We start from the raw sequence: 25566 nt of genomic DNA, 5'->3' as shown, positions 1-25566 counted from the left end.
GTGATGCAAACCAGAAAGAACATAGCTTAACTTTATTGATTTGGATTATATAGTTTGAAAATAAACAAAAACCCCAGGCATAACCTTTCCTCTTTTAGGAAAGGAACACTTATTTGTCCAATACTAGGCAGGATTTTCAAAAGTACCTGAGTGATTTAGAAGCATGAGTTCCACTGAAAGTTATGTAGATGCTATTGAAAAATCCCACTCAATGTTTTTTGAAAGCTTTTTTTTTTTTTTAAGGTGCTCAGAAACCATGGGGATAGGTTCAGTGCAAGAGCCTAAACAGAGTAGAACAGGGTGAATATTCAGACTTGACAATTATGGGGGGAAGGGGGAATCTTTGTACATGTAGACTAAGTAAATTGAATCTGAAAGAAAAAGATTTAGGCATGGAATAGTACTGTCACTTTTTTAATACTTTGTTAATTTTCCAGTGAAGTCGAACCACACTTCAGACCAGTAGCTTTACTGTTCTTCCCCTTGCTACCCCTTTTGTTAAGTGATCTCTGTATTAATTAGTTGATGCTGCCTTTTTTCCCTGTGAAATTCAAAACAAGTAAACTTTTTTTTCCTCCCAGGATTCATTTGTGATGTTCTGATGTGCTGTTGAAAGGAAAAGAACAGCGTCTGTTACACACTGACACTTCAAAACGCTCCTGCTAATGTATTTTCAAACTCATTGAATTATCATAGAAATTCATCATGGGAGGAGCTGTGAGTGCTGGGGAAGACAATGATGATTTAATTGATAACTTGAAAGAAGCTCAGTATATTCGCACTGAGAGAGTGGAGCAAGCCTTCAGAGCAATTGACCGTGGTGATTATTATCTAGAAGGATACAGGGACAATGCTTATAAAGACTTGGCTTGGAAGCATGGAAATATACACTTATCAGCACCTTGCATTTATTCTGAAGTCATGGAGGCATTGAAACTTCAACCAGGATTATCTTTTCTGAATCTGGGTAGCGGAACCGGATATTTGAGTACAATGGTGGGATTAATATTAGGTAATTTCTTTTTTATTTTAAACGTATATGAAATGTTGGTTACTGAATACAGATTCTTAGATTAACACGTCAGCATCTTTGCCAGGGTTTTGTGATTTAATGTGTTATAGTTTTTAAGTAATGTAATGAAAAAAGCATAGAGTTAAGAATTTGGAATGTGCTTTCAGAATATTGTGAAAGAGCTGCTAGCTAATTCTTAGAAAAACTGTTATTGAAAAGCATTTTTTAAGAATTGCATTTTAATGAAAACAATATTTTTGCTGTTTAAGCTTCAGCCACAGATTAACCTTCTGTAGTCACCTGAAGCTGCAAACCTTTCTGACACCACCGTAATTCCCACACAAGCCAAATGTTGAGTCACAAAGAATATTATGATTTTCAACAGGGAGTATGGAAACAATTATTTCTAAATTTTTCTGCAGTTTTTAAGTTCACTAAGGACTCTTAAAGATTGTTGCTCACATAGAAGGCAAGAAATGTATATGCTTAGGACACAAAGTAAACTGCTCTTCACAAAATAATCTAGATTAAATAACAGCATTAGTAAATTTTATGGCAGATATTCACTGCTTAAGACTGGGTTTTTTTTAAGCTAAGTTACCTGTGTAGTTTACTACTCATCCTCTCAACTGTACTTAAATAAAGCTGTGCTACCAGCTGAAAAGAAAATGTGGTATGTCGTTGCTAACTGAATTTAATTTTAAAACTATACCTTAAGAGAGCAGAAAATGTTCATTAAAATGCATTTGTTTTCAAAATGAAAAACTAAGCTCTAGTGCTGATTTTTATAAATATCCTCAGATGTTTTCTACCTATTGTAATAATTTTGCATTACACAACAGAATTTCATTTATTTTGGTAGTGGGATGTAAGTGTGACAGCCACATTTTTCTTTCACTAAATAAATATTTGTATCTCTCAGTATTGTTTTCTAGTTAAGGAAGCACTACTTTTACTGCTACAACAATCTTACAAAATGTGTACTTTTTCCAGTATATGGAGTTCTTGAAGTCTTGGATTACTCATTTTTACAAATAGAGATAATGGAGAGCAGAAAACCATTAAGGGAAGCAGATACTATTCTGAATGGGAGGAGAATGTGTAACAAATTTAATCTGTCAATTCACTTCAAAGAGGTGTAGGATTCCTTCCAATTTAATGTAAACAAAAGTCAAAGAGCTGATTCAGTGCTCCCTCTTGTGGAAACTGAGATTCGTTTCCTTACCCAATACAATATAGTAAGCAGTAATGCTTCTGGTGAAATATTCATTCATAGGTATAAACTCAAAATTCCAGTACATGCTGTTAAAAGAATTATAGCATTTCACTTTGTTCATATAATGTACTGTACCTCTTGTGCTAGCACTCTATTTATGAGCTTGGGGAGTTTTATCTCTATGGGAGATGATAAATATAGGCAATTTTGTATGAGTTCTTCCCCAGTAGCTGTTAAAGTATAAATATACATATAATATGATTAGAGACTACTTCCTCTTTTGTTTGCTATTAGCCCTGTGCGCAGGACCATAAATATTTCCCGAGATCATATCAAGAGTGAAGATGATTAAATAAAGCCCTTCGTCTTGATATTTATTTGTTTTATTTGGCTAGGGATCCTCTGCACCTGCTTCTCTATATGAGGTTGTATTTACCTTATCTAACTAATCTCTGTGGGGTCAGGAGTGTATGATGTGTGCTGCCTGGCCTGCCGTCTCCTCACCCAGCACAATTCTGACTCTGAAGAATGACCTGTGCTGGTTTCCAGAAAGTGAATGAAGAGAACTAAGTAGTGAAAGTGACTGATTTCTCCCCACCTTTTCACATGAGGGGTGAGACCTGCAGCAGAGGGCTTTCTAACTGTGTGAATCAGCAGACACAACCTGCTCTGCAGTTCTTAACTCAGCATGGTTAGTCAGATTTATAGCAATATTTGAACAAAATATTTTTGAAAAGGAAGGTTTATTTTACTGGTTTTAATAAAGGCAGCCCCTTTGTGGAAAATGAAACCTTTACACCTTCTCAAAATGGAGCCTATTGTTGCAATTTTTACTGTATTGGATTAGTGTTAGGAAGCCGAAGATTGTTTGTCAATGGTTGGGTATCTGATGGTTCAGTATAGGGTGGGAGTAGTAGTGTATACCATATTGATGATTTTGTGAATGTTAATGTGACACTAAATTAATTTGCGGGTGACTTGAAAATGAGGAATTTTTAAAATACAAAGTGGTCTATATAACTTGCTACAGTAGTCAGAGATTAAGTTTAATATAAACAGAAGGAAAATAATACACACGGAAAGCATAGTTTACATAATTTTAATGATCAGTACAGACGAATCCTTTGATTTCTGTAATTGAGTATTACAAGATATTAGAACTGCAAACACTTTTCCAAGACTTAATAATGGTGGTAGATAATTGATGAGGTTAGTATAATCACATTGTGAAGGAAATGAATATTACTCCAGGAAGTAACACAAAAGTTAGGGTAGTGTCAGTTTTTATGAATTGGTAAGACCGTTCTGAAATAGCATATACAGTCATATCCTCAAATTGGAAAAGCTAATGAGAATAGTGTTACCAGCTCTGTTTTGTTCAATATAACACATAGCAATACTGAAATGTATGTATAATTACACTCCATATTTTGGATAGTCATGTTGCTGCAGAAACTAATTGCTGCCTCATAGCACATAGATCATGAAAAGTTCTAGTATTACACACAAATGTTCCTCATTACCCTGACAGACACAAAATTCAAAAAATGTGTTTGATATTCTTCATGATTGTCTTGAAAAGTGGTAAAAATTAATCTGTTTGGAAATGTGCATGAATTTTGGAACAGATGGCAGTAACTGTAATTGAAAACAGCTAAGAGTGCAGCAAAAATACTAGACACATGAAAATAATTTAGGAGGTTAGGTTAGGGGAATGTGAATTCATTTATAGTAAATTTATGTTTGAAAACCTGCTGTGATTCCCAGGAAAGATTTTCTAAAATATTCTGTTTTGAAAACACTGACACCTCTTATAAAAAATGAACAATGCTTACTAGCTACTTCTAATTACTAGTCAGAAACTTTTTTGTTAGAATGATATTCTGATGAAGAATACCCTCTTTCTATGGGAAAAATTCAGTTTTGCAGAAGAATTTTCATTTTTCCATTGGCAGCTGACATTCTGATTTTCCCAATCTGGAAGGTGTTTGTCAATTTCACTTTCTGCTGGCCCAAAGCGCTCTGCTAGAAGGGCTGAGCAGGAACCAGGGTTGGGAAGCGAGGGCTGGTGGAGTGGCTGGGCTCTCTGCCTCCCAGGCAATGGGTCTGAAAGGCAGTTTTCTTACAAGAAGATGAAAAACAATTTTTTGTTTTTGTTTTCCTAAAATGGAATATTTTTTGAAATGCCTTCACACACACAATTTCCTTTTTGCATTTTGTCCTGGGTCAAGTGTAAATTTGTTTTTAAAAATATTGAAAATTTTTACAGGAAGGGATTTCACATTTTACAGCCAGCTTTACTAGTAATGCAAGAGACAGAAAAGGGAAGCAATGAGCTAAGTTAATAAAGGATGTATGCGTACCAACAGGACACTTTTCAATGCTGTGAAAGCAGGTATCTCCCTTGTGGAGCACTCTGCCTCCTGTAAGTCTGCCAGCAGGAAAGCTTTATGAGCAATGCATGTAACGACCTCTTTCGGATCCACTTTGTTCATGGTGTACAAGATGTTCTAATTTCATGCTAAGAATTACAGATGTTTAGCATATTGTGGTGATGTTGCACCATTAGGTCACGCTTAGCAAATGGAATGTATTAGGTTTTTTTCTCCATAAAAGACAGGCTTTGCTGCGAATCTGCTATTTATTTTTATCCAGGGTACTTAAACATCAGAAATACTTCTATATTTTTTTCTTTAAATGCTCACAATACCTCTGTTCTGCAGAAAAAATCCTTACGAATTTCCCTGGATGAATAATTTTTGTTACTGAAATAATAATTTGAGGATGCTTCTTGTATTAATTAAGTGTTGGGCTAAATAATTCTAAAAGTAAAGGCTTGGGGCATAGTGATTACTGAATTGATAGAATGCAACCTCTACTTGCTGTTTCGTTGAAATGTGCTTTTTTCCTCTTCTCTGCATGGATACTAAAATCTCTGTTCTGTGGGCTGCCTATTACATATTGAATTCCTATCTCTCTATGCCCACAACAAACATGGCCACCTCTTTACCCTGGCAACCCCCCTAACTCTAGTCTTAATATCTCTCCTTGCACCTCCCTACTTTTAGAAGAGTGGATTTAGCCCTTTTACCACAAACTGAAATTCATTTTCAAGCTGTTTGTTAAAAACATATGACTACTAAATGAGTTGAAAGGATAAGGAGTTGAGTTAGAAGTGAATGTGGTGGACATGTCAGTGGGATTAATCTGAATAGAGACCTGCACAAACGCTGTACTGTTGCAGATCAATACTTGTATAGCACTTTAGTAGATTTCTGTGGTCCAGTTGGCTGAAGGCTAATCCCTCATACGGATTCAGGAAACTGCATAATTGAGAAATTTGTATAATTATGGGTATAGATATGCGCATACTATGCTGAATCTCTATGCCATCATCAGTTGAGATGATTCCACTTCAATATAATATGCTTTAAATTTACCAACTTTTAATCCTTCTACAAACAAATACATTATAACCATCAACACCTGCTGTCTTTAAAAAATTGTGCCACTCTAAAATCTAATTAAAAGACTAAGAAAAGGTCAGACTTACTGCCTTATGAACGTTCTCTTATGAAGGCTAATAAGAAAAATGTACTTGTGCTTTCTTTGCGGTAGTGTGGGCATGTTAGAACAGGAAATAGGGAGCCAGAACTCCTAGGTTGTACTCCTGGCTTTTTCACTGGTTCACTAAATAATCATGTGCCTTAGTTTACCCATCTGTAAAAAGTATAAAAATATCCCTTTTTGTAGCCTTGATGGAGGGCTTAATCAAATGTTAATAAAAGCACTGTGATACCATTAGATGAAAGGTGTTATACCAGTGCATAAAACAGTACTTTACTTATAAAAAAAACTTTTTTAATTACAGGCCCTTTTGGAATAAATCATGGAATAGAGCTTCATTCAGATGTGGTAGAATATGCCAAGGAAAAAATGGAGAGCTTCATAAAAAATAGTGATAGCTTTGATAAGTAAGTATCTCACTTATCCAGTTCATTTTGCAACCAGAAATGTTTTGGATTTTTTTACTGAGGTACAATATTAAGGAATAAATGACATTTTGCAAATTTTAACATCTTGTTAATGTTCATTATTGGAAATCATATTTGAAGTTTGTTGGACATATTTAAAATGAGGTAAGTGGAAGTTAAAAAATATAGTTTTTTTTTTTTTTTTAAAGTAGGGAACATCTTTGAGTGCCAAAATTTATCTTCCTGCCTACTTGCCATAAACACACTCACTTTGTTATGCTGTGTTCTTATGCAGCTTCTTTTGTGTGCAGATCTGGAATGAATTTATAAGTATAACAACTCAGATTAATATTAACAGTCTGAGGCGCCACTGTGCCTAGATATTGAATATGAACATACAGCATGTAACCTAGCAGTGTTGATTAGTGCACGCAGATGAACGAAAGAGACACAGGGATGGATTTAAGCAGCTGGCTTCAACGTTGTTAATTTTACAATGGGGAGTGGCATTATACACCATCCCCTTTTCACATACCAGGTATTTAATTGGGTCCAGTGCGGAATTACAGGGCTTCCACCATATAACCAGTGACTCGGGATAGCCACTCTTCAGACGTACCCCTTGGATTTACCTCACTCTTGAATCCTCTCACTTTTCCCTCTCAGAGGGTACCAAGAGGGGACCTTGGTATGTCATCTCCCCTTATAGGCAAAAGGTCCCCTGATGTCTAGGAAGGCTTTACATTTTGGGGGAGGAGGGGCATGAAAGCCAGCTCCCTTATATATTATTCCTGGGGGGAATTCTGCACCAAAAAAATAAATTCTGTGCACAATATTTTAAAATTCTCCATATTTAATTTGTTAAAATAATGCACTATAATCATTCTGGTTTCAATTATTTTGGTAATTTATTTAAACTACAGTGCAATGGATGGAGAATGGGAGTGGGGAGCATTGGAGGAAATCCTTCTAATTATTAGTCAACAAATATATGCAACCATATGCTCAGTGTTACATCATAGGCAACTGAACAGCAAGCGAGGGCTGGGGACTCAAACTCACAATTTATATTGGCTGCTGACCACCTCCAGAAAGGTCAGTAGCAAACAGTTCATGGAGCCCATTTGATAGGAAATTTTTTCAGCCCAAAAATTTAGACCAGTTCTAATCACTAAAGCACCATAAGAATTTTTAAGGCCATACTGATTTTTATACCACTCTGGCAATGTAAAGGAGCCTTAAAACATTTACCCCTGTTTTATACTCATGGGGGAATTCACTAAGAGCAATGGGAACAATTCACTAAGAAGGCAGGCTGCTACATTTTGGTCTGACACCTACCTCCTCAGAAACACCCCAAAACCCTGGCCCTTCACGCCAAGCATGCCGCAATAGTGAGTAAGAAGGACAGTGTCTCTCTCTCACAAGCATGATTGCCCAGCCTCCCTGTCCTGGCAGTGATTTAAGTCTCTACCGGCTGCTTTGGGTGCCCAAACCAACCTGCCTGGACTGCTGGGGAGGGGTACATGACCTCTTTTGCGGCTTCCCTTAGCTTCCCCATCAGAAGTCATTTCTCTGCAGGGAAGCAAAGAAATCTGCAAGGGCCATGAATTCTGTGCACGCGCAGTAATGCAAAATTCCCCCAGGAGTAATATATCCCTGTGTCCAGCCAATGGGAGGCAGAAAAGCCCCACCCCATCCCCAAGAATATTCTCACAGGTTGAGGAGTAACTAGGCCCTGGCAGGTCTGGGTATGTGCTCTCCCATCTTCCTCCTCCCCCTGAACTTCAGGGTGTTGACTATCCCTCTGCTGGTCTGACCTACACCCATACTGAGACAGAGAGAGCCATTCTTGTTAGGATAGATAAACACAGCCAGGTAAGTTTTATAGATGGTGTGGTTAGCTTTACCGCTGAATTCGCTTGCTTGCTTTAATTAATTATAAATCTGATCTTTAATGCTATTTTGATAGGGTTTTTTGTATATTTAATTTCCTTTGTTTCCACAATAGAATAAATGATACTATATTTAAAAAGATGGGTGTTTCATTACTGTCGTCCTCATTTTAGTTCTAGACACCTCCTGATATAATTGGAGGTTTGGTGCACCCTGCATTAAACTGGCATGAATTAAAAAGGATGATAGCCAGAAGAATTGTGTGTTTTAAGTAATATGGAACAATTAATCCATGACATATCTGTACAGAAAACTGTGTTAACATGTAGTAACTAATGATTTTCTCCACTCTAAGATTACATTAGTGATCTTGTACTTAAGATTTGGATGCTGTTTCTTATTAAATCACCCAGTTTTCAGTCATTCATAACTTATTCATAAAACTATCTTTTGGGCTTGGGAGGAAGGAAGGATGGAAGGCAGGAAAAGAGGAGAAGACATAATGCAAATCACAACTTAATAAAAATATGGCCACTTTTGAGCTAGATGAAGGTTAAAAACAGTGGTTTTACTTATTTTCAGTCCCTTTGTTTCACTTTATTAAAAACTTAGTTATAAACTTTGAACTTGGTATGTTCTTATTCTTGAATGTAAATGAATGTCTATACCTTGTTTGAAGGAAAGTTGTTTTGAGATATGTTATGGAAGTCTTACAATGAATTGAAATAGTAAAGGGTTTTTTCCCCTTTGCTTCACTAAGACTTATTTAGTTGTGGTGCTCTGAATGTTGTTGTACATTAAGGTGATAGTTAATTCATTCTTTTAACTGCAAGTGACTTGACTGTATTCCAGTGTGTAACTAGATCATGGGATTAATGTAAGTATCATAAACAAAGTTTTTTATGCCCACTAACAAGTTTGGATCTTTTACGCCACAGTATGTTACTGAATCATCATTCTTGCAACAATAAGCAACCAAGCAATGGCTATTCAAAAAAACTAAACCAACAAACAAAATTCTGTTAAGTGTGTAAGTGCTTCCTGATAAAAATATATTTGGTAACCATTAGGTTACAAATGAAGGAATAAGGGTTGGCTGCCTAAGGGATGATTTTTCCTATCTTGAATATTCCTAATTTTGGCTATTTTCTTTTAAAATAAAGCTTATTGTACCGAGTTAATACTGTATTTGGATGGGTGATATCTTGAAGACCTGATACATGGTGTTCTAAGGGAATAGTTCTTCTGATCCTACTAATTTGTTTATAATATATAAAATATTTTTAAAACGGATGTCTGTCCTAAAGACATAGTAGGAACATACTATTGTGCTGGAGGCCTCGTTTTGGTTCCTGGGGCTTCAGTTGATAAATGAGATACCTACCCTGCGGATACTATGGTCTGTGACTTCTGTTCTCAGCTGATTGAGATTGGATCTGCTCAATACTTGGATGAGAAGTGTTCCAGGAAAAAGTGTTCATGAAAGGCATGCAGAGTCTTTCACTTAGATCACTGGCTTGAACCCAGCACGGGTCTATTGACTGAAAATAATTTTCATCTGCTTATTTGGTGGTGTAACTCAAACTAATTATATTTGAGGTTATATTTGAGGTGAACTGACAGGACAAAGTGTGGAAGTTTGAATTGCTACTTCCTGTCCTGCACTTATTCAATGGATGACTAGGAGTCTTTGGGCCTAACTGTCTACCTCTTATCTTTTAAAATTGGATTAGCTTATTTTTAGCTACTTACGGAGCTTCAAACTAGATTTTAAATACACATTTTAAGCAAAGGTTCTGTAATATGCTGAATAATATTATTCCAGACTGTTCTTGTCACTTGTACTTATAAGCCATAATCTTTCTGTGTTGAGCATCTCTGTGCACAACCCAATGGGAGCAGACTACATTTCCAAGTGGCAAAAGTTTCAGTATTTCTGTGCTTGTCTTGGTGTTCATGTCTTGGATAAAAATATAAAAATCCTTCAAAGAAGTTCACCAGTGCATCTTCAAAAAGTGCAGTGAAATACCTTGTTGCTTGCCTTGGTTCTTTCAGCTTAAATTTTTGTCAACCAATCACTAAGCAAAAAACTGTAGATACCTATAGGACAATTTCCTGGATGCTTTGTATATTTCCAGCCCAGCACATGGGGATTTTGCTTGGGGATCATGCAGCTAAAGCCTGATGCTTAACACGGCGTTCTTACAACTTAAACACATGGAGTTACTTGAAGTGTATACTATACATCCTCTTTTATAGGAGAAATAAAAGATGAAACATGCAGAAATCTTGTGTTGTATAGCATAACCTATAATTTTCTCCCAATTCCAGATGAGCAAATTCATAGACAAAAAGATTAATCTCTTAGCAGGCCGAACAGGTTTAGATCAGAGTCTGGGAGCTCTATGAAAGTAGCATATTCATCCTTAAATTTTGGGGGGCGGGGGAAGCATGCTCCTTTTCTTCGATGCTTAGGGTGATCAGCTGCCATCATTTGGCCCTTCTAAAGCTGTTCCCCTACATAAAACAACTCTTCAGAGTCTTGCTTTAAGAAGGCAAATCATTCCAGTAATCATTTGTATTTATATCCATATCCCGCTAATCTGTAAAGGTTTAATTCTCCTGTGACTGGATATGGAGATGGAGTTGTCATTTGATTATCTAAGACAAGTAAAGTGCTGTCTTGATTCTGTTTCACAAGATAGTTTTACCTCTAGAAGCAAACTAGATAGAAAGTGCTTTCTTAATTCTGATGACTCTTTGGAAAGATTTGTTGTAAAAGAAAGCTTATTTAGGCATTAATTGAAGGATGATCTTGGTCTGAGTTTGACGTGTGGTAAGAATCACTTCCACATTTAACATTTGAGCGAGGATGCATGCCACCTAAGGAAAAACTCAGTCCTTAAGAAGGCTCTATCTAAAGCACGTATGTGCAAAGTGTCAGGCCCCGCTTCACCTGTTTATTGAAGGGGAATATGTTGTCTTTTCTGCTCCCAGTCGGCTTCTAGACCTAGAATATCCGTCTCGGAGGGAGAGCCACAGGGCAGGGCTAGGTCGCCCATCTCCTAACACCCTATCAAAAACCAAACGTGTGTAAGCTGCTGAAGTGAGTGTCGTGAAAGAAATATCAACACTCTTCTCAGGATCAAAAGAATTTATCGCTACTCTTCTAAAGAGACAACTGCAATGGTAAGTGACTAGGATTCTAGTACTACTTCTGGGATAAATGTTATGGGTAAGACTTCCTCCTGAAGTCTTTTAGTAAGTTGTATCTGCACTGGGAAAGTGAAACTTCCTATTGTCAGTCTCCCAGCAGTCTCCAGTAAAATTTGGTTCATTTTAGTTACACCATTGTTAAGGCTAATTTCTCCATTGTAAAGAAAGTTCAAACAATAGTCACGCACAAAAAGTCATCAGGGTTGCCAACCCTCCAGGATTCTCCTGGAGTCTCCAGGAATTAAAGGTTAATCTTTAATTAAATATTATGTCCTGTGATGACACCTTCAGGAATATGTCCAGCCAGAATTGGCATCCCGTAGGAGTCATCAAAGAAGAAAATAGTCTTCATCCAGCTGCAGTCGAATGATTATCCTGCTATAAAGACAAAACGTATAAGCTATCAAAAAGAAAATGGAAAAAAAAAAAAAAAAGTAACCCCTGAACCTATTCCAAGTTCTGGGACCTTGTGCCATTCCAGAGGGGGTGAACTGTCATTGAGCTTTACTAGTCTAACAAGGATCGCCAAAAAGAGATTATTTATTAGAATTCTCTAACGCTATGAAAGTGTGGCAAACATTTGTTTATATTCCTCATCTTCCATTATCTGGAGATGTTACAGAGGAGGAATAGTTATAATCATGATGCCTTATAAACTGCAGGACTCTAAAAGTGGATATTGCAGCCGGCCTTACCAAAAGTAGGTGCAGCAACTGGATCTTCCCAAGTACCCATTTTATACTAGTTGAAGAAATCCCCTCTAGTTGAAGCAGCATTGTAGAACGATCTCCTAGACAAAAGTAGAAAAAGGGACACTGGTTCCATTCAAACGTCTTTTGCTTCTACAAATTCTGATAGGAGTAGAATTATGAACTGACTCAAAGGGAGCTATTGACTACCATGATCAAACTATTAAGTCAACAGCAAATATCACTAGCTTCATATTTTATAATGGACATTTATGTTGACGTATACATTGAGATTCCACTCTATAAAATGATACGCACTACTTCAGTGGAAAGATGATCTGTTTTTCCAAATTTTCATCACAAAATTTGCTGATGGGGAAAACTTGAGGCACGAAAAAATACTGTGGCAGAAGAAATGGAGAAGGGAAAAGTCTTCCCTTTATTCAAAACCTTAAAGCCCACAGTGGAATCACTTTAGATCGTTCTTTCAAAATCTTTGTTTCTATTTTATCTTCAAGGTCTAGATACGCTACGTGAAGGATTCTAAATTCTGGAACAGACTCTGAAGGGGTGACAAGTCTAGACATAAATACTTGCAAGAACCAGTGATTGAATCACAAGTATTTGTTCTCCAGAGATAATCAGATAGGGAGAAATTTGTTTTTGCTCATCTCTCTCAATGAAATGGATGAAAACATCAACAAATTAGCTTTTGAAAATTTGTATCTAAGGGTCATGTAATACACTAATTACCCCAGTTTTTATTCAGGTAATCTTGTGCTCCAAAGTTGTTTCTGAGCTCTGCTTGAGTTTTATGTGATTCTGAGTATTTAATGCACTACTGCATTAGTTTGAAGTTGAATAATGTACAAGATGAAGTATCAAAGAGAAATGTTATCTGCAACATTATCAGCTACATGTCTAATGCTAAACCTATGCATTCATTGTTGTAGTGGATGCATAGTGCTACATTTTAAGGGTCACTTGCTTTCACAGGTTTACTAGTATTATAGTCTGTTCTTCAGATTGTCTTCAGTTTTATATGTATTCTCTGAAATAGTAGTGTTAATACCATATCTGATGGGAGAGGGGACACATTGGAGCCTTTAAGACTGTATTTGCTTATAAAATCAATAATAATCTAGAATTAATAGTAACCAAGATGTCAAATGTTATAGAAAAAGGATTAATGTTAAATGCCTCCCAAAGCAATATACCACTTAGAGAAAGGCCAACTCAAGTGATTTGGGGAGAAAGTGCCATTTTATTCAAAAATAAAGGTATAAAGTGTGTTTAGTACAGAGAAAATGTGAAAATTGACTTAAAGATTTTGCCTTTGTCTTCTAACCACATGATGTAATAGAAACAAGAATTTACATGTGCATCTTGTAAAATTATATTTGTCACTATGGCCCCATATTGAATAATGATACAATTTTTCAATTCCTTACCTAGTCATCTAGTCTTTGACTGTTCACAAACATGTCTCCCACAGTATTCTTGCCGCCAAGTTAAAGAAGTATGGGCTGGATGAATGGACTGTAAGGTGGATAGAAAGCTGGCTAGATCGTCGGGCTCAACGGGTAGTGATCAATGGCTCCATGTCTAGTTGGCAGCCGGTTTCAAGTGGAGTGCCCCAAGGGTCGGTCCTGGGGCCAGTTTTGTTTAATATCTTTATTAATGATCTGGAGGATGGTGTGGACTGCACTCTCAGCAAGTTTGCAGATGACACTAAACTAGGAGGCGTGGTAGATACACTAAAGGGTAGGGATCGGATACAGAGGGACCTAGACAAATTAGAGGATTGGGCTGAAAAAAACGTGATGAGGTTCAACAAGGACAAGTGCAGAGTCCTGCACTTGTGACAGAAGAATCCCATGCACTGCTACAGACTAGGGACCGAATGGCTAGGTAGCAGTTCTGCAGAAAAGGACCTAGGGGTCACAGTGGACGAGAAGCTGGATATGAGTCAACAGTGTGCTCTTGTTGCCAAGAAGGCTAACGGCATTTTGGGCTGTATAAGTAGGGGCATTGCCAGCAGATCGAGGAACGTGATCGTTCCCCTTTATTCGACATTGGTGAGGCCTCATCTGGAATACTGTGTCCAGTTTTGGGCCCCATACTACAAGAAGGATGTGGAAAAATTGGAAAGAGTCCAGCAGAGGGCAACAAAAATGATTAGGGGTCTGGAGCACATGACTTATGAGGAGAGGCTGAGGGAACTTGGATTGTTTAGTATCCAGATGAGAAGAATGAGGGGGGATTTGATAGCAGCCTTCAACTACCTGAAGGGGGGTTCCAAAGAGGATGGAGCTCGGCTGTTCTCAGTGGTGGCAGATGACAGAACAAGGAGCAATGGTCTCAAGTTGCAGTGGGGGAGGTCCAGGTTGGATATCAGGAAAAACTATTTCACTAGGAGGGTGGTGAAACACTGGAATGCGTTACCTAGGGAGGTGGTGGAGTCTCCTTCCTTGGAGGTTTTTAAGGCCCGGCTTGACAAAGCCCTGGCTGGGATGATTTAGCTGGGAATTGGTCCTGCTTTGAGCAGGGGGTTGGACTAGATGACCTCTTGAGGTCCCTTCCAACTCTGATATTCTATGATTCTATGATAGTCAGAAATTTCTCCCAAAACACTTATGAGAACAGCATTAACAATGGAAACCCCTTCCTGGATTGGGCAATATACGAAAAGAACCTTTTTAAGCTGCTAGTCTCTTGACAACTCAGAAGCACATCAGCGTCTTGGAACTGAGGAGTCAGAATAGTTGCACGGGAATGTCAGAGGTTATTAACAATGAGCCACATATTAGTAATATCAGAAAGCAATATTTCAGCCTGTCCCACAAAAAGCCATAGGAATTGTTATTGAGCAACGACCTCTAATATCTTGGCAATGCAAATACTTATACAATATGAATATTAATTGGCCAATTGACAGATGGTTCTCCAGAGGGAATCAAATTTTCATTGAAGACTTAGCACTCAAATACAGACTTTCAGAGATACTGAAAATAGTCTAAATCAAAACACAATACTCTATTTTCTTAACAGAAGGGGCTCTGGGAGCATTTGCTGTGGATGTTCAATGCTAACCAGAATTTCTAGTACATGTTTCTCTTAATTGTCTTTTAGACTGCTAAAAGATCAAGAGGAAATCCTTATAATACTGTGGCTGTAAGATGGTTGAAGGGATAATCCTTTTTGAATCCAAGAGATCAGAAGTCTTCACTGTTACTTACCAAGAGAGAGGCTCTTGCAAACCAGGTTGCTTTTCTATATCCAATCTCCTCCATATAAGTTTGACTTTGCAGTCATCCTGTGAGATCCTCATCACTTGGAACATCAGCATATAAAATTTATGGTTAATATGCAAACACTAATGTATGAAAAAGAAACCAAATAGTAGAAGGAAAAAAATTGATACTCCTAGCAAGGACTATCTCTGGGATTATATCAACATCTTCAAAATACAAGAGACTCTTTTGAACAGTGATATAGATTCTGAGGATTAATTCTGGAATCTATACTTTCACACTGTAAAATTCTGAAAAGGTGTAGATCTAACTGAGACTTGTATAGGAAATATTTTTATCCTGCCTAAATCTTATACTATAGGCAATTGACAAATGCTTTTAAGAGATGTGAGTTTAATTTCTTCTTGATTTTTGAATACTTAAACAATATTTTTATTAGACATGAATGCTAGAGCCAAAGCTGTTTCCATGGACTATCAATATTAGAGTCATAATTTGCTTTTAAAATATTTGGGGAAGCCAATGCTTAATTTCGTTTTCTTAGGCCACAAGAAATTGGCCTGTCTTGGTCTTAACATAAAAAGGGTTAAGTAATAGCAAAACTGGATTCATGAAGTTCAATAAAATCTCCAATTCTTTTAAAAACAAATAAGTGTTTTGAAATACCAAATCGCTACTCTTGAGGTCCCTTCCAACTCTGATATTCTATGATTCTATGATTCTATTAGAATTTTTTAAAATAAGAGCCTCATGGGAATCTAGCATCAGCAATGACCCAGATGGGAAGTTAGAACAAAATGAAATAATGCTAGCCATGTCCAGAAATAATCAACCACCTTCACAGCTGTTTCTTCCCAAATCATTAGCTTGTCTAGATTTACATACCACAAATAAAAACATCTTGAAGAGTCACTGAAAGGCTTTTTTTATTGAGACCTTAGTTAATAGTTTTCGTGCTTCCCCTGCTAAAGTTAATGATATAAAGAACATCTCAAGCAGTACAGGCTGTGCCGCTCCCTGGACTGTTTGTGTTCATGATATCATCTGTGGAGGGTGAAACACAAAACCCTGATGTGACAGGTTTCCTGCAAGAGGAAATAATTTTCAAAATTGTGTTTAAAACGTGTTTGTAAATTTTGAAATCTACTTGCATATGTGTTTTCTTAGGATGACATTCCAGCTACAGTATTCGGTCTCTATGCAGGTGGAGAGTGAGGAGGTGGGGAGCTGAAATTTACCCCCTCAACTGAGGAGTCAGAAGCAGGGACTACTGCAGAGCCTCCCAAACACCACAGGGTGAAATAGCCCCTCTAGATCATATCCTGACACTGGGCCATCATCAACACTCCTTCAAAGTATCCCATGCAGTGGACACAACAGGAGCCTCTGTATGACTGTTGAGTGCCCATGCCCAGCACAGCTCCTGTGTTGGCTTGAAGATTTGGGATTTTAAGATACATTTTTTTTTTTATTTTATTTTCAGAAAAAGCTTTGGGGCAACTTTTGAGAGCTAAACACTTATGTAAGTCTATAATTCTGTGCGTCTTCCTCCACCCATCCTTTGGAGGAAGGAAAGTATCAGAATCAACTGTTATAAAATGGATAAGATAAAACATGTCTAGAAGTTATGAAGGAACAGTGCACAAACGATGGCTTTAACTTTGGTTGTACAAGATACATCTCTACTGCAACATTTGAGAAACTAGTCCAGTAACATAGGTTAAGTGGATGGATGGAGGTAATGGATTGTTTTTAAATATATAATTAAAAATTTTGTCCTTTTTTCCTCCCCACCATTTTGCTTGTTCACTTTATACATTCTCAGAGGTAGAAACCATGGGCCTGGTTTTCATTTATATTAAAGTCTCTGGCAATGAAAAGTAAATGAAAATCAAGTGCCATGTCTTTGTGCATGTGCTAAAGTGGGACTATGATCCTGATTTTTTGGGGGGACTAGCAAAGGAAATAAGATAATTGTGTAGTCATCATTTTGGAAAATATTACAAATTGATATGAGTCAATGGAATGACTCGTGAGTTAGAACTGCAAGGTTCGGTCCTTGATTTGGAAAGCCATTTCAGATGAATCTTTTGGAAGAATGGTATTCAGTCTGAATCAAACTTGCTCCAGTATTGTTCAGCTACTTCTCTCTGTGATGGAGTGGGATATTACTGTATCAAATTGTGAAGGTTTTTATACCTGTGTACTGTGACCACATTTGTTTGGACTTGCCCAAGAGCAGGCTGTTGTGCTGCGCTCCAGACAGCTGCTTTGCCTGGGAAAGGTGGTGTACATCTCACGGAAGGGCCATCGCTGACAGACGTTGACTTTGACTCTCACCTACAGGCCTGCCCCTCATGGAAAGAGAGGTTGAGGGGGACAAGCATGACCAATGGCTATAGCACTTACAGTCTGCACATGTGGTACAGAGACAGAGGCCCTATGTAAGATCAGGGTTTTACTCTCTGCAGGAGGGTTGACTGCTATACATAAGGACTTGCAGGACAGAGAGGGAAAGAGGGACTCTGCCCAGCTTAGTCTGTTGATGCACTACAAACTCACAGAAAGAGTGAGCTCATACTATGGGAGGGTGCATTTTAGGACTTCAGGTTTGTTTTCAGAGATCTGTAACTCTTGATTGATTTAAGAGTAAATATGGTTAAATTCTTCTGCTAAAGCCTTTGTTCTTTGCTTTTCTGTCATGTTGTGTCTGATGGGGTTAAACAAGTAAGTCCTAATTGCTCACAGCCTAGGTCGAGCTCTGGGGGATTGCGGACAAGCAATTTGGGGGGCTCAGGAGGATTCGGACACTGGTTTCTGGACATTGACATCCCAAGAAAGGGCATCAGACAAAGTCTGAACCTGGGTGTGAGCCCTACACCCCTAGAGCTAGTAAATAGAATCCAGACCCAGCTGGCTTGGAAGCACATGAGACTCAGTGATTGGGTCCACTCGCTGTGGGCTAGTGACTATACGGTGAGTTACTGGGTCAGTTTGTAGCACCCTCTAATTGAGGGTTTAATGATGATATTGATAAATAAACATTCCTTTACCCTCTCGGCTTGTTATATCAGACACAGAATATAATAGTAGATATGGATACAAGTGAAATAAAAATTAACCTCTTAATTTCTTTTTTCAAAGTAAACACCTTGGTCCAAATTGGTGAATGTTTAATTTTTATTTTAGTAGTAATATTTCATTGCTGGTTCTTATGGAAAATCATGCTTTTCATGAATATGGATTTTTATAGTCTGTGTTTAATTAAACTGCTTTGGCAGGAGAAGGTGAGAAATGAACTTAAACTCCCTGGGTCCTTGATTGACAGGGTTTTTTTTGGTTTGTGGGTTTTTTTTTTTACTTCCAGTGAAATTGTCTGAAAGAGAATATCCTGTTTCTATTGGATTCATGAGCATGTTATACCAGAGAGAATAAATTAACAAAACAAATTTTTCATGACTGCTTCTTCAAATGCAAGCTATGAAAATGCCGTCATTACAGTTTAGAGGGGAAAGTATATGATTACAAATAAGCTGTAACAAAATCAAGTGTAGTATGGCTACCCATTGTCCCAATATGAAAAATCAGTGCAATGTTAAATTATTCTATGCCATGTGCTTGTGGTAGGTGTCCATTTAAACACCAAGGAATTCTTCCTATTGCCATATTATAGATAACTAGAATTTTAATTTCTGATATTCTTGGTGGTCCTACCAAACTCATAATGAAAGTACCTGATTCTATTGAATAAACTGATATGATTATAAGCACATTCTCCATATTAGCAGAGCATTGGGTCAGCATTATCTAAGTATTTACTTAGCACAGTGTATATGAAATAATGCAGAGAGATTTTTCTAAACTTTCCTAAAAAAAGAAATCAAACCACAATGGTAATCACATTAGGTTTTAACAAAAGGTGAATCACATCAGGCATTTGTTAGACCCAAATCTTTTTCTAGTTTCATTTTAGGGCAATGACTAAGTGAAATATGTCTCATCTTGATAAGTAGTTTATATATTTGTCAGTGTCAACATTCTGACAATAAATTATTTTTTTTCAGCAAAGTTCTTGGTGTTAAAAAAAAATAAAAAGCTTAATGTTAGAGAGCAAAGGAAATTGAATGACTAATCCATTTTGATGTCTAAAAAACATTGGAAATTAAATCAACGGTGACATCTTGTGTGTAGTGTCAATATGACTAATTGAACGATTTTTAGCTCAGATTAAATTGAATTTCATATTAAAACAAACTAGTTTATGTGCTTTGTGGTATTAAAGTGTAATGGAGAGATGTTACATAGTGATAATTGTTTTTAAAGCATTCATTATATTACAGAAGAATATTTGTATTATAGTCAGCTTTGTGTAGTGTTATGCAGAAATTATGGGAAAAACAAGCAGTGTGGTGTACGGGTAGAAGAGGCTGCTACAACTAGGCTGTAGGTTTCCTTCTTCCAAATGCTACTGCAATGATACTGCATTTATCGTCAATTGCTTATGCTGGAAGCGGTGTGGAGGTACAATACAGTGATGTGAACTTTTGGGTATATTTTTGCCTTTTGAGAGAAAGGTACCCTAAGGCATTTGATTAAAGAAAAACCCAGCAAAGCTCTAAATGCCTCTTTAAAGATTTTGGTATATGAAGTATAGCAGAGAAGAAATTCTCATCTCTCTCCAAAAGAGGTTATATCAACTGAAGTCTTCGTGAGTCCCTGTTGTTTCAGTAGCTGGTCTCGTACTACATCAAAAGTTTGTATCAAAACTTTTGTGGGCAACTGTTTTTCAACGGAATTATATTTTTGGGGAGCATTTGATCAGTTAAAAATAGACCCAGGGAGGTTTACACGTCTTGTAAAATAGAATTAAACTGTCAGCCTTGTATTCAAAAATTCTTGAGTTACTTATTGAGTCAGAAAATGAGTATACCAATAGGCGGTGGCACGCAATAGAGAAGCGGGCATTTCTGTTTCCTTCAACTCACAGATTCTTTAACATTAGTTCAATAGCTCCTGTTTGTTTTTCCTACTCCAGGAAGAGAAAGTCAGTTCAGGAGGCTACTCTGGGTTGGGGTATTTTATCTGTTTTCTGCTTGGCTGAAACTTTGATGGTGATAGCTTTCTTTTTTCTTTTAGACTTTAGACCTCCAATAGTTAAGCAGTGGATTCACAACAGTATCTTTATACTACTGAAGTGATCACTGTGATTATTTTATTATTCATATTACCATGTGTCTTGTGTAGCCTGTCTCTAGTCATATAGTGCCAGGTCAGGACCAGATGGAGCTCCCTGGGCATAGTAATGCCTTTCCCTGCATATCACCAAAGGCTGCGTGTTGCTTCAAAGGCCTTTACCAGCTCACTTGGATGAAGACTGCAACCGTGGGCCATAGACAAAGGTTGCAAAATGCCACAAATGTAGTAAGAAGGAAGAGTTCCTGGTATTCCTCCTTGATTCAACCATGTGATGACCCCAGCCCATAAATCATAGACATAATGTAAAACAGAACTTGTCTGCTGTTCCACACCCCAAAAAGTATTCAGTAGGAACACTAATGTTGATATTGTGCCTTTAGGGAGCCTCTAGCTCATCTGGGTTATTTTTGTGGGCATTGTGGGAAGCTCTCCCCCTCTCCTCTAGTCTCCTCTGCAGTTAAATTCTGAAGAAGGAGAACAGCGATCTTCTCTGTTAAAACTTTTCAAAGGGTCCCTAACCACAATAGTCTTCACTAACTATGGCAGACACTCTGAAAATGTGTCTGGAATCTCCACATGTCACTTCTCTAAAAGAGATTTTTTTTTTTAAGTAAGATTTTTGTGTGTTATCCATGTTCATGCCATTGCATTTTCTTGGAAATACTCCCCTTTCCTATTTATTTCAGAAAGATAAAATGGCCAGAAGTGCCACAAGCATCAAGAGACAACAGAGGCTACCAGCAGAGGAAGCATGGAAGGCTGCTGCTGGGAGTGTCTGGTAATATGCTTGCCAGATCCTACAGAGGAAGGGCAAGAAGAATCCATGAATGAAAAAGGGGTCGTAGTAGTTGGTAGGTCAGGCATATAGACTGGCTACCTCTGCTAGTCCAAGGTCTCAGGGAAAAGAGCAAGGATACCCTGTAGGGATCGTGAACAGGTTTCATGAGTTATTACCATCCATCCCCCGCCCATCTTTTTTTCTTTTTGTGTTTTTTCTAGTCCTTGTGTTTGCAGAGATAATATAAAAAATGAACTAAATATGAATCAGCTTGAATAACTCTGATTTGTGAACTGCCCATTCATCTCAAGCAGGGCCCTGTGGACTCTTCCATTTTGTTGCCATGGATTCAGGCTTTTTCCCATGATGCCATTAAATGGAGAATTTTGTCAACTAATTAATTTATTCTTCTGCATCCAGGCATCCATTGTTTTTGTTGTTTGTTTGTTTTTCTGTCTCCCTGTCCTGCTGGGACCTGTTACCTCTTGCTCTCCCAGCTTCCCCTCAAGGTGAAGTTAATTGAATTATAGTATGTACACCCTGCACTGTTCCATAGAGATGGACAAGACAGTCTTAACCATCCTCCCTTTCTTTCCCTCTGCTGTAGATCTGTTTCTTGCAGCCTGGCTTTCCGTTCTAGTGGACTCTGATCAAAATGCATATCAGAATGCTTGAGAGCTACCCACAATACTTCAGAGGCTGTTGCAGTAGTTGGCAAAGTATTTTGGGATATGCATACAGCTAATAATAGGAAGGAGCACTGAGCTGTTTCAAGATCAAACATCCATCTTTACAAAAGAAATGCATTGAATTCTTCAAGCAAAAGCTTATAAGTTTACAAAACCAGAAGATTGTTTTATTAATGGCAATACTATGAACATGAAAGCCCTTGAGTATCATACTTAGTGTTGCTGTGAATAGTGAAAGCTGCCAAGCCTCGTTATAATTTGTGTCTTGAATGTTGTCAGTGTTTTGTTGGGATCTGCTGCTGCTGTTAGTCAATTCAAGACATTCTCTCTTCAGTGATGCAGTCTGCTGTCAAATTCAAACATGTCTGCAGATGTCTGTGAACTTCTCAATACAACTGGATGAAGGTTGAGATCCACTGGATTTAGAGAACTTCTAGATGAAATCAACCTGTGACTGTACCCTCTGAATGGATGAGGTTTTGGTTTACACTTGATATGTTTTATCAGGGAAGAAAACAATTCTGTCCTTCCCATCTTACCTCCCTATAGACATCTTGTCAAATCTTGTAATACCATATTTTCTGTTTTACAAATCAATAGCCGGAAATTTATCAATCTAATCCAAAATTAGCATCATTTTGTATGCCACTTCGCCAGCAATGTGCTGCAAAGATTTGATTATTGTCAGTACAGATCTGCATACTTCAGTAAACATGAATCTAAGCACCAAAATCAGAACCCCCTGGAAAGTTCTACTCATATAGGTCTGAGCATATTGGGATTTCAGGTAAGGAGCTGTGGCCCAGAGTTCTGTTTTTCCAACCTCCAAAGCCATAAGGTTGAAACTCCATTTGAACATTTCAGTCAGTACTGACTAGTACACAGGGCTTTCACAAAGGATTATGTGGCCATATAAGCAGTTGTGTAACTTCTCCCTTTTGATGGAGCAGTTGAGAGGGAACCAGGCAGTGATAGAGGATGAAGGAAATGCAGGTATCAGTGACAGCCTTTTATAGAGCCCTATAGGATCAGAAGCCCTGATGGAGGGATCTTGGAAGCTATGCATGACATAGCTATGTGTAACTCTTGAAGGTGGACAGGAGAAGCACTAAGTACTTTAGAGCTCCATTTGAATGTAGCTAGGGGCAGGCTGACTTTTCTCCTGCACACTTGAAGCATGATGCAGCTGTGGATGTTCTGGCACTGGAATTCCTGAGCCCAATCAGGGACAAAGGCCACCTCTTTCAAAGCTTTGGTTTAAACTTTAACAATTTCCTAGGTGCAGCCCCTTCTCAGACCACCCCATTATTATATAGGAACACTTGAAAATATTTATGAATGTAGGTCTGACCCTCAGGAGCCTCACCGTCTAGCAGCCCTACAGAGAAGAGGGGAGCATACAGACACTTTTGGCACAAGACTGGGTGTTGAGCGTTTTAGGCTGCTATGCTGCCTATGAAGGGGAAGGAGGCTTGTGACAGTAGATTGGTAGCGTTTCTCTGCTGTACTGGGCTTTGCTGCATAATCTAGGTTCAAGGTACAGCACAAAACAGGCAACATCTGAGAATGCAGGACCTTACTAATTTAAGCAATTTTTCTTGAAAGGAGTGTGCTCTGGGATCAGCATTAGCTGCGCAAATTGATTTTGGATGAAGTTTAAAATGCTGGTTTTGACTTGAATATCTCTAACAATATGATTTGGATTATCTGCGATACCACCTGTTGTCCCTTGTGATACTGCTGCAATGGCTTCTGTTCCAGCTGCAGAGCTTACTGCACCTCTATCCCCTTCCTGCTCCCCTAAGGCGTCAGGCCTCTCCTGGGGTGGAATTCCTCAATTCTCGCACACTTAGACCAGGTCCTGGGCTACAGTACTCTATGTATGAACTATGCTCACCCATGCGGTTTAACTGGATTTGGCAACTGTGATTTCCCCTTTTGGAGTTTGTGACCAGTGGTGTGTGTAGTGACCATACAACTTACTTAAAACTAAAGAATTTTGTTTTAACAGTAGGAACAAAGCATTTAGGGAGTAAGGATTTTAAAACAGTCTACGCATATCTGTTTTACCTTCACCTCTACCTTCCCCTGCTGGTAAGCTAGGTTAGGCCTAACTTCAGTCACAGAAGATGTCTGTCAATCTGGTTCCCCTGAACTCCCTAAAATCTTGAGAAAGAGTGAGTCCTTTTTAGGCCAGTCACAGTTTTTGTTCTTGTCAGTTCTCAGGCTTTGCCCCTGCTTGTCAAACCCAGTTCTGCAAGATGATTGGAACAGGAGGTAGAATTTCTAAAGTTAATAGTTCAGGGATTTGTCTCTTAACCCTTTATTTCCTGAGGGGTGGTTTATCTTGAGTCATTGTTTCATGTCCTGTTGTTTTTCTTGCTAGTCCCCCAGATTAAAATAAACTAATTTGTGCATACAGTAAACGTTCCAATTACCAGGTTTCATACAGTATCTGAGGGCTGGTCTACACTTAGTCCGGACTTCGGACTAAGGTACGCAAATTCAGCTACGTTAATAACGTAGCTGAATTCGAAGTACCTTACTCCGGACTTACCGCGGTCCAGACGCGGCCGGAAGTCTCCCCGCGTCGACGCCGCGTACTCCTCTCGGCGAGCTGGAGTACCGGCGTCGATTGTGAGCACTTCCGGGATCGATCCCAGAACATCGATGGCGTGCCTCCGGAGCAGCCGGTAAGTGAAGACTAGGCCTGAGTTATTACAGAGCTGCTCCTCTTCTGTTCCAACTTTAGTGAAACTGCTCATGTGCTTAAAGTTAGGCTCATGCTTAAAAAACGTACTGAATAGAAGCTGATGGAATGGAATTCTTAATGAGGGGTCTTTGACTCTTGAAATCACTTTCTCCTCTCCTATTTGGTCTGTTAGAACCAGAGTTGGTGACTTTTAGGGCACACATTGGAAAACACGTCTTTCCATATTTTTTTCCTTTTGAGAAGGGAGTTGGTTGGGAGAGAGCTGGTTTTAGGGGGTGATGAAAGGGGAGTAGTTTGAGACCAATGACTTATTGAACTGTTTTAATTTTTGTCCAAACCCAGAGCATAACATGGATACTTTATAAATGTGAATAAAGACAGTAAATTAAAAGGGCTTTTTGTGTTTGTTTTTTTACTACTTCATTAATTGTTCATTAAGGCATATATGATTGCATTTAGAAAATAATGCACCATTCTTTTTTGGCAGTGTAAACTGATATGCATAGACAAACATTGATATATTTCAGTCGTGTCTTCTGTTTCTGTATCTAGTACAATTACAGCATGCCGACACTCTTTAAATGTGTTAATTACAAATGAGCAAAGATGTGAAATCGAAGTTTTACTATATTTAGCTAAATTTGCTTGTATTTAAAAAATAGACTACTATTCTGAAATGTTTACCCTTTCTTCCCCTCCGTCCCCCCCAGATTTGAGTTCTGTGAACCTGCCTTTGTGGTTGGTAATTGTCTGGAGATTGCATCGGATAGTCATCAGTATGACCGGATTTATTGTGGAGCTGGGGTCCAGAAAGATCATGAGAACTACATGAAAATTTTATTGAAAGTTGGAGGTATTCTGGTTATGCCGATAGAAGATCAGGTGATTCACTGACAATTTTCCCTTGCTGTGTTTTGATATAAGAATCACACA

At 38.2% G+C, this 25566-nt stretch overlaps 1 protein-coding gene across 4 annotated transcripts in view; it reads left to right on the top strand.

Moving 5' to 3' along the window:
- PCMTD1 (protein-L-isoaspartate (D-aspartate) O-methyltransferase domain containing 1) overlaps positions 1–25566 on the top strand; it is an 87837-nt gene that overhangs the window by 46245 nt on the left and 16026 nt on the right. For all 4 annotated transcript variants that reach the window (XM_034762910.1, XM_034762907.1, XM_034762909.1 and 1 more), the window contains exons 2-4: positions 582–1012; positions 6100–6202; positions 25344–25515. In XM_034762910.1, coding sequence (XP_034618801.1) covers positions 706–1012; positions 6100–6202; positions 25344–25515 — 582 coding nt within the window. In that variant the 5' untranslated portion in view covers positions 582–705. The remainder of the gene's footprint in view (positions 1–581; positions 1013–6099; positions 6203–25343; positions 25516–25566) is intronic.

Source organism: Trachemys scripta, chromosome 2 (genome assembly GCF_013100865.1).
Source record: "Trachemys scripta elegans isolate TJP31775 chromosome 2, CAS_Tse_1.0, whole genome shotgun sequence".
Classification (NCBI taxonomy): domain Eukaryota; kingdom Metazoa; phylum Chordata; order Testudines; family Emydidae; genus Trachemys; species Trachemys scripta.
Note: the sequence above shows the minus strand (reverse complement) of the source record. Positions and strands in the feature narration are given on the sequence as shown.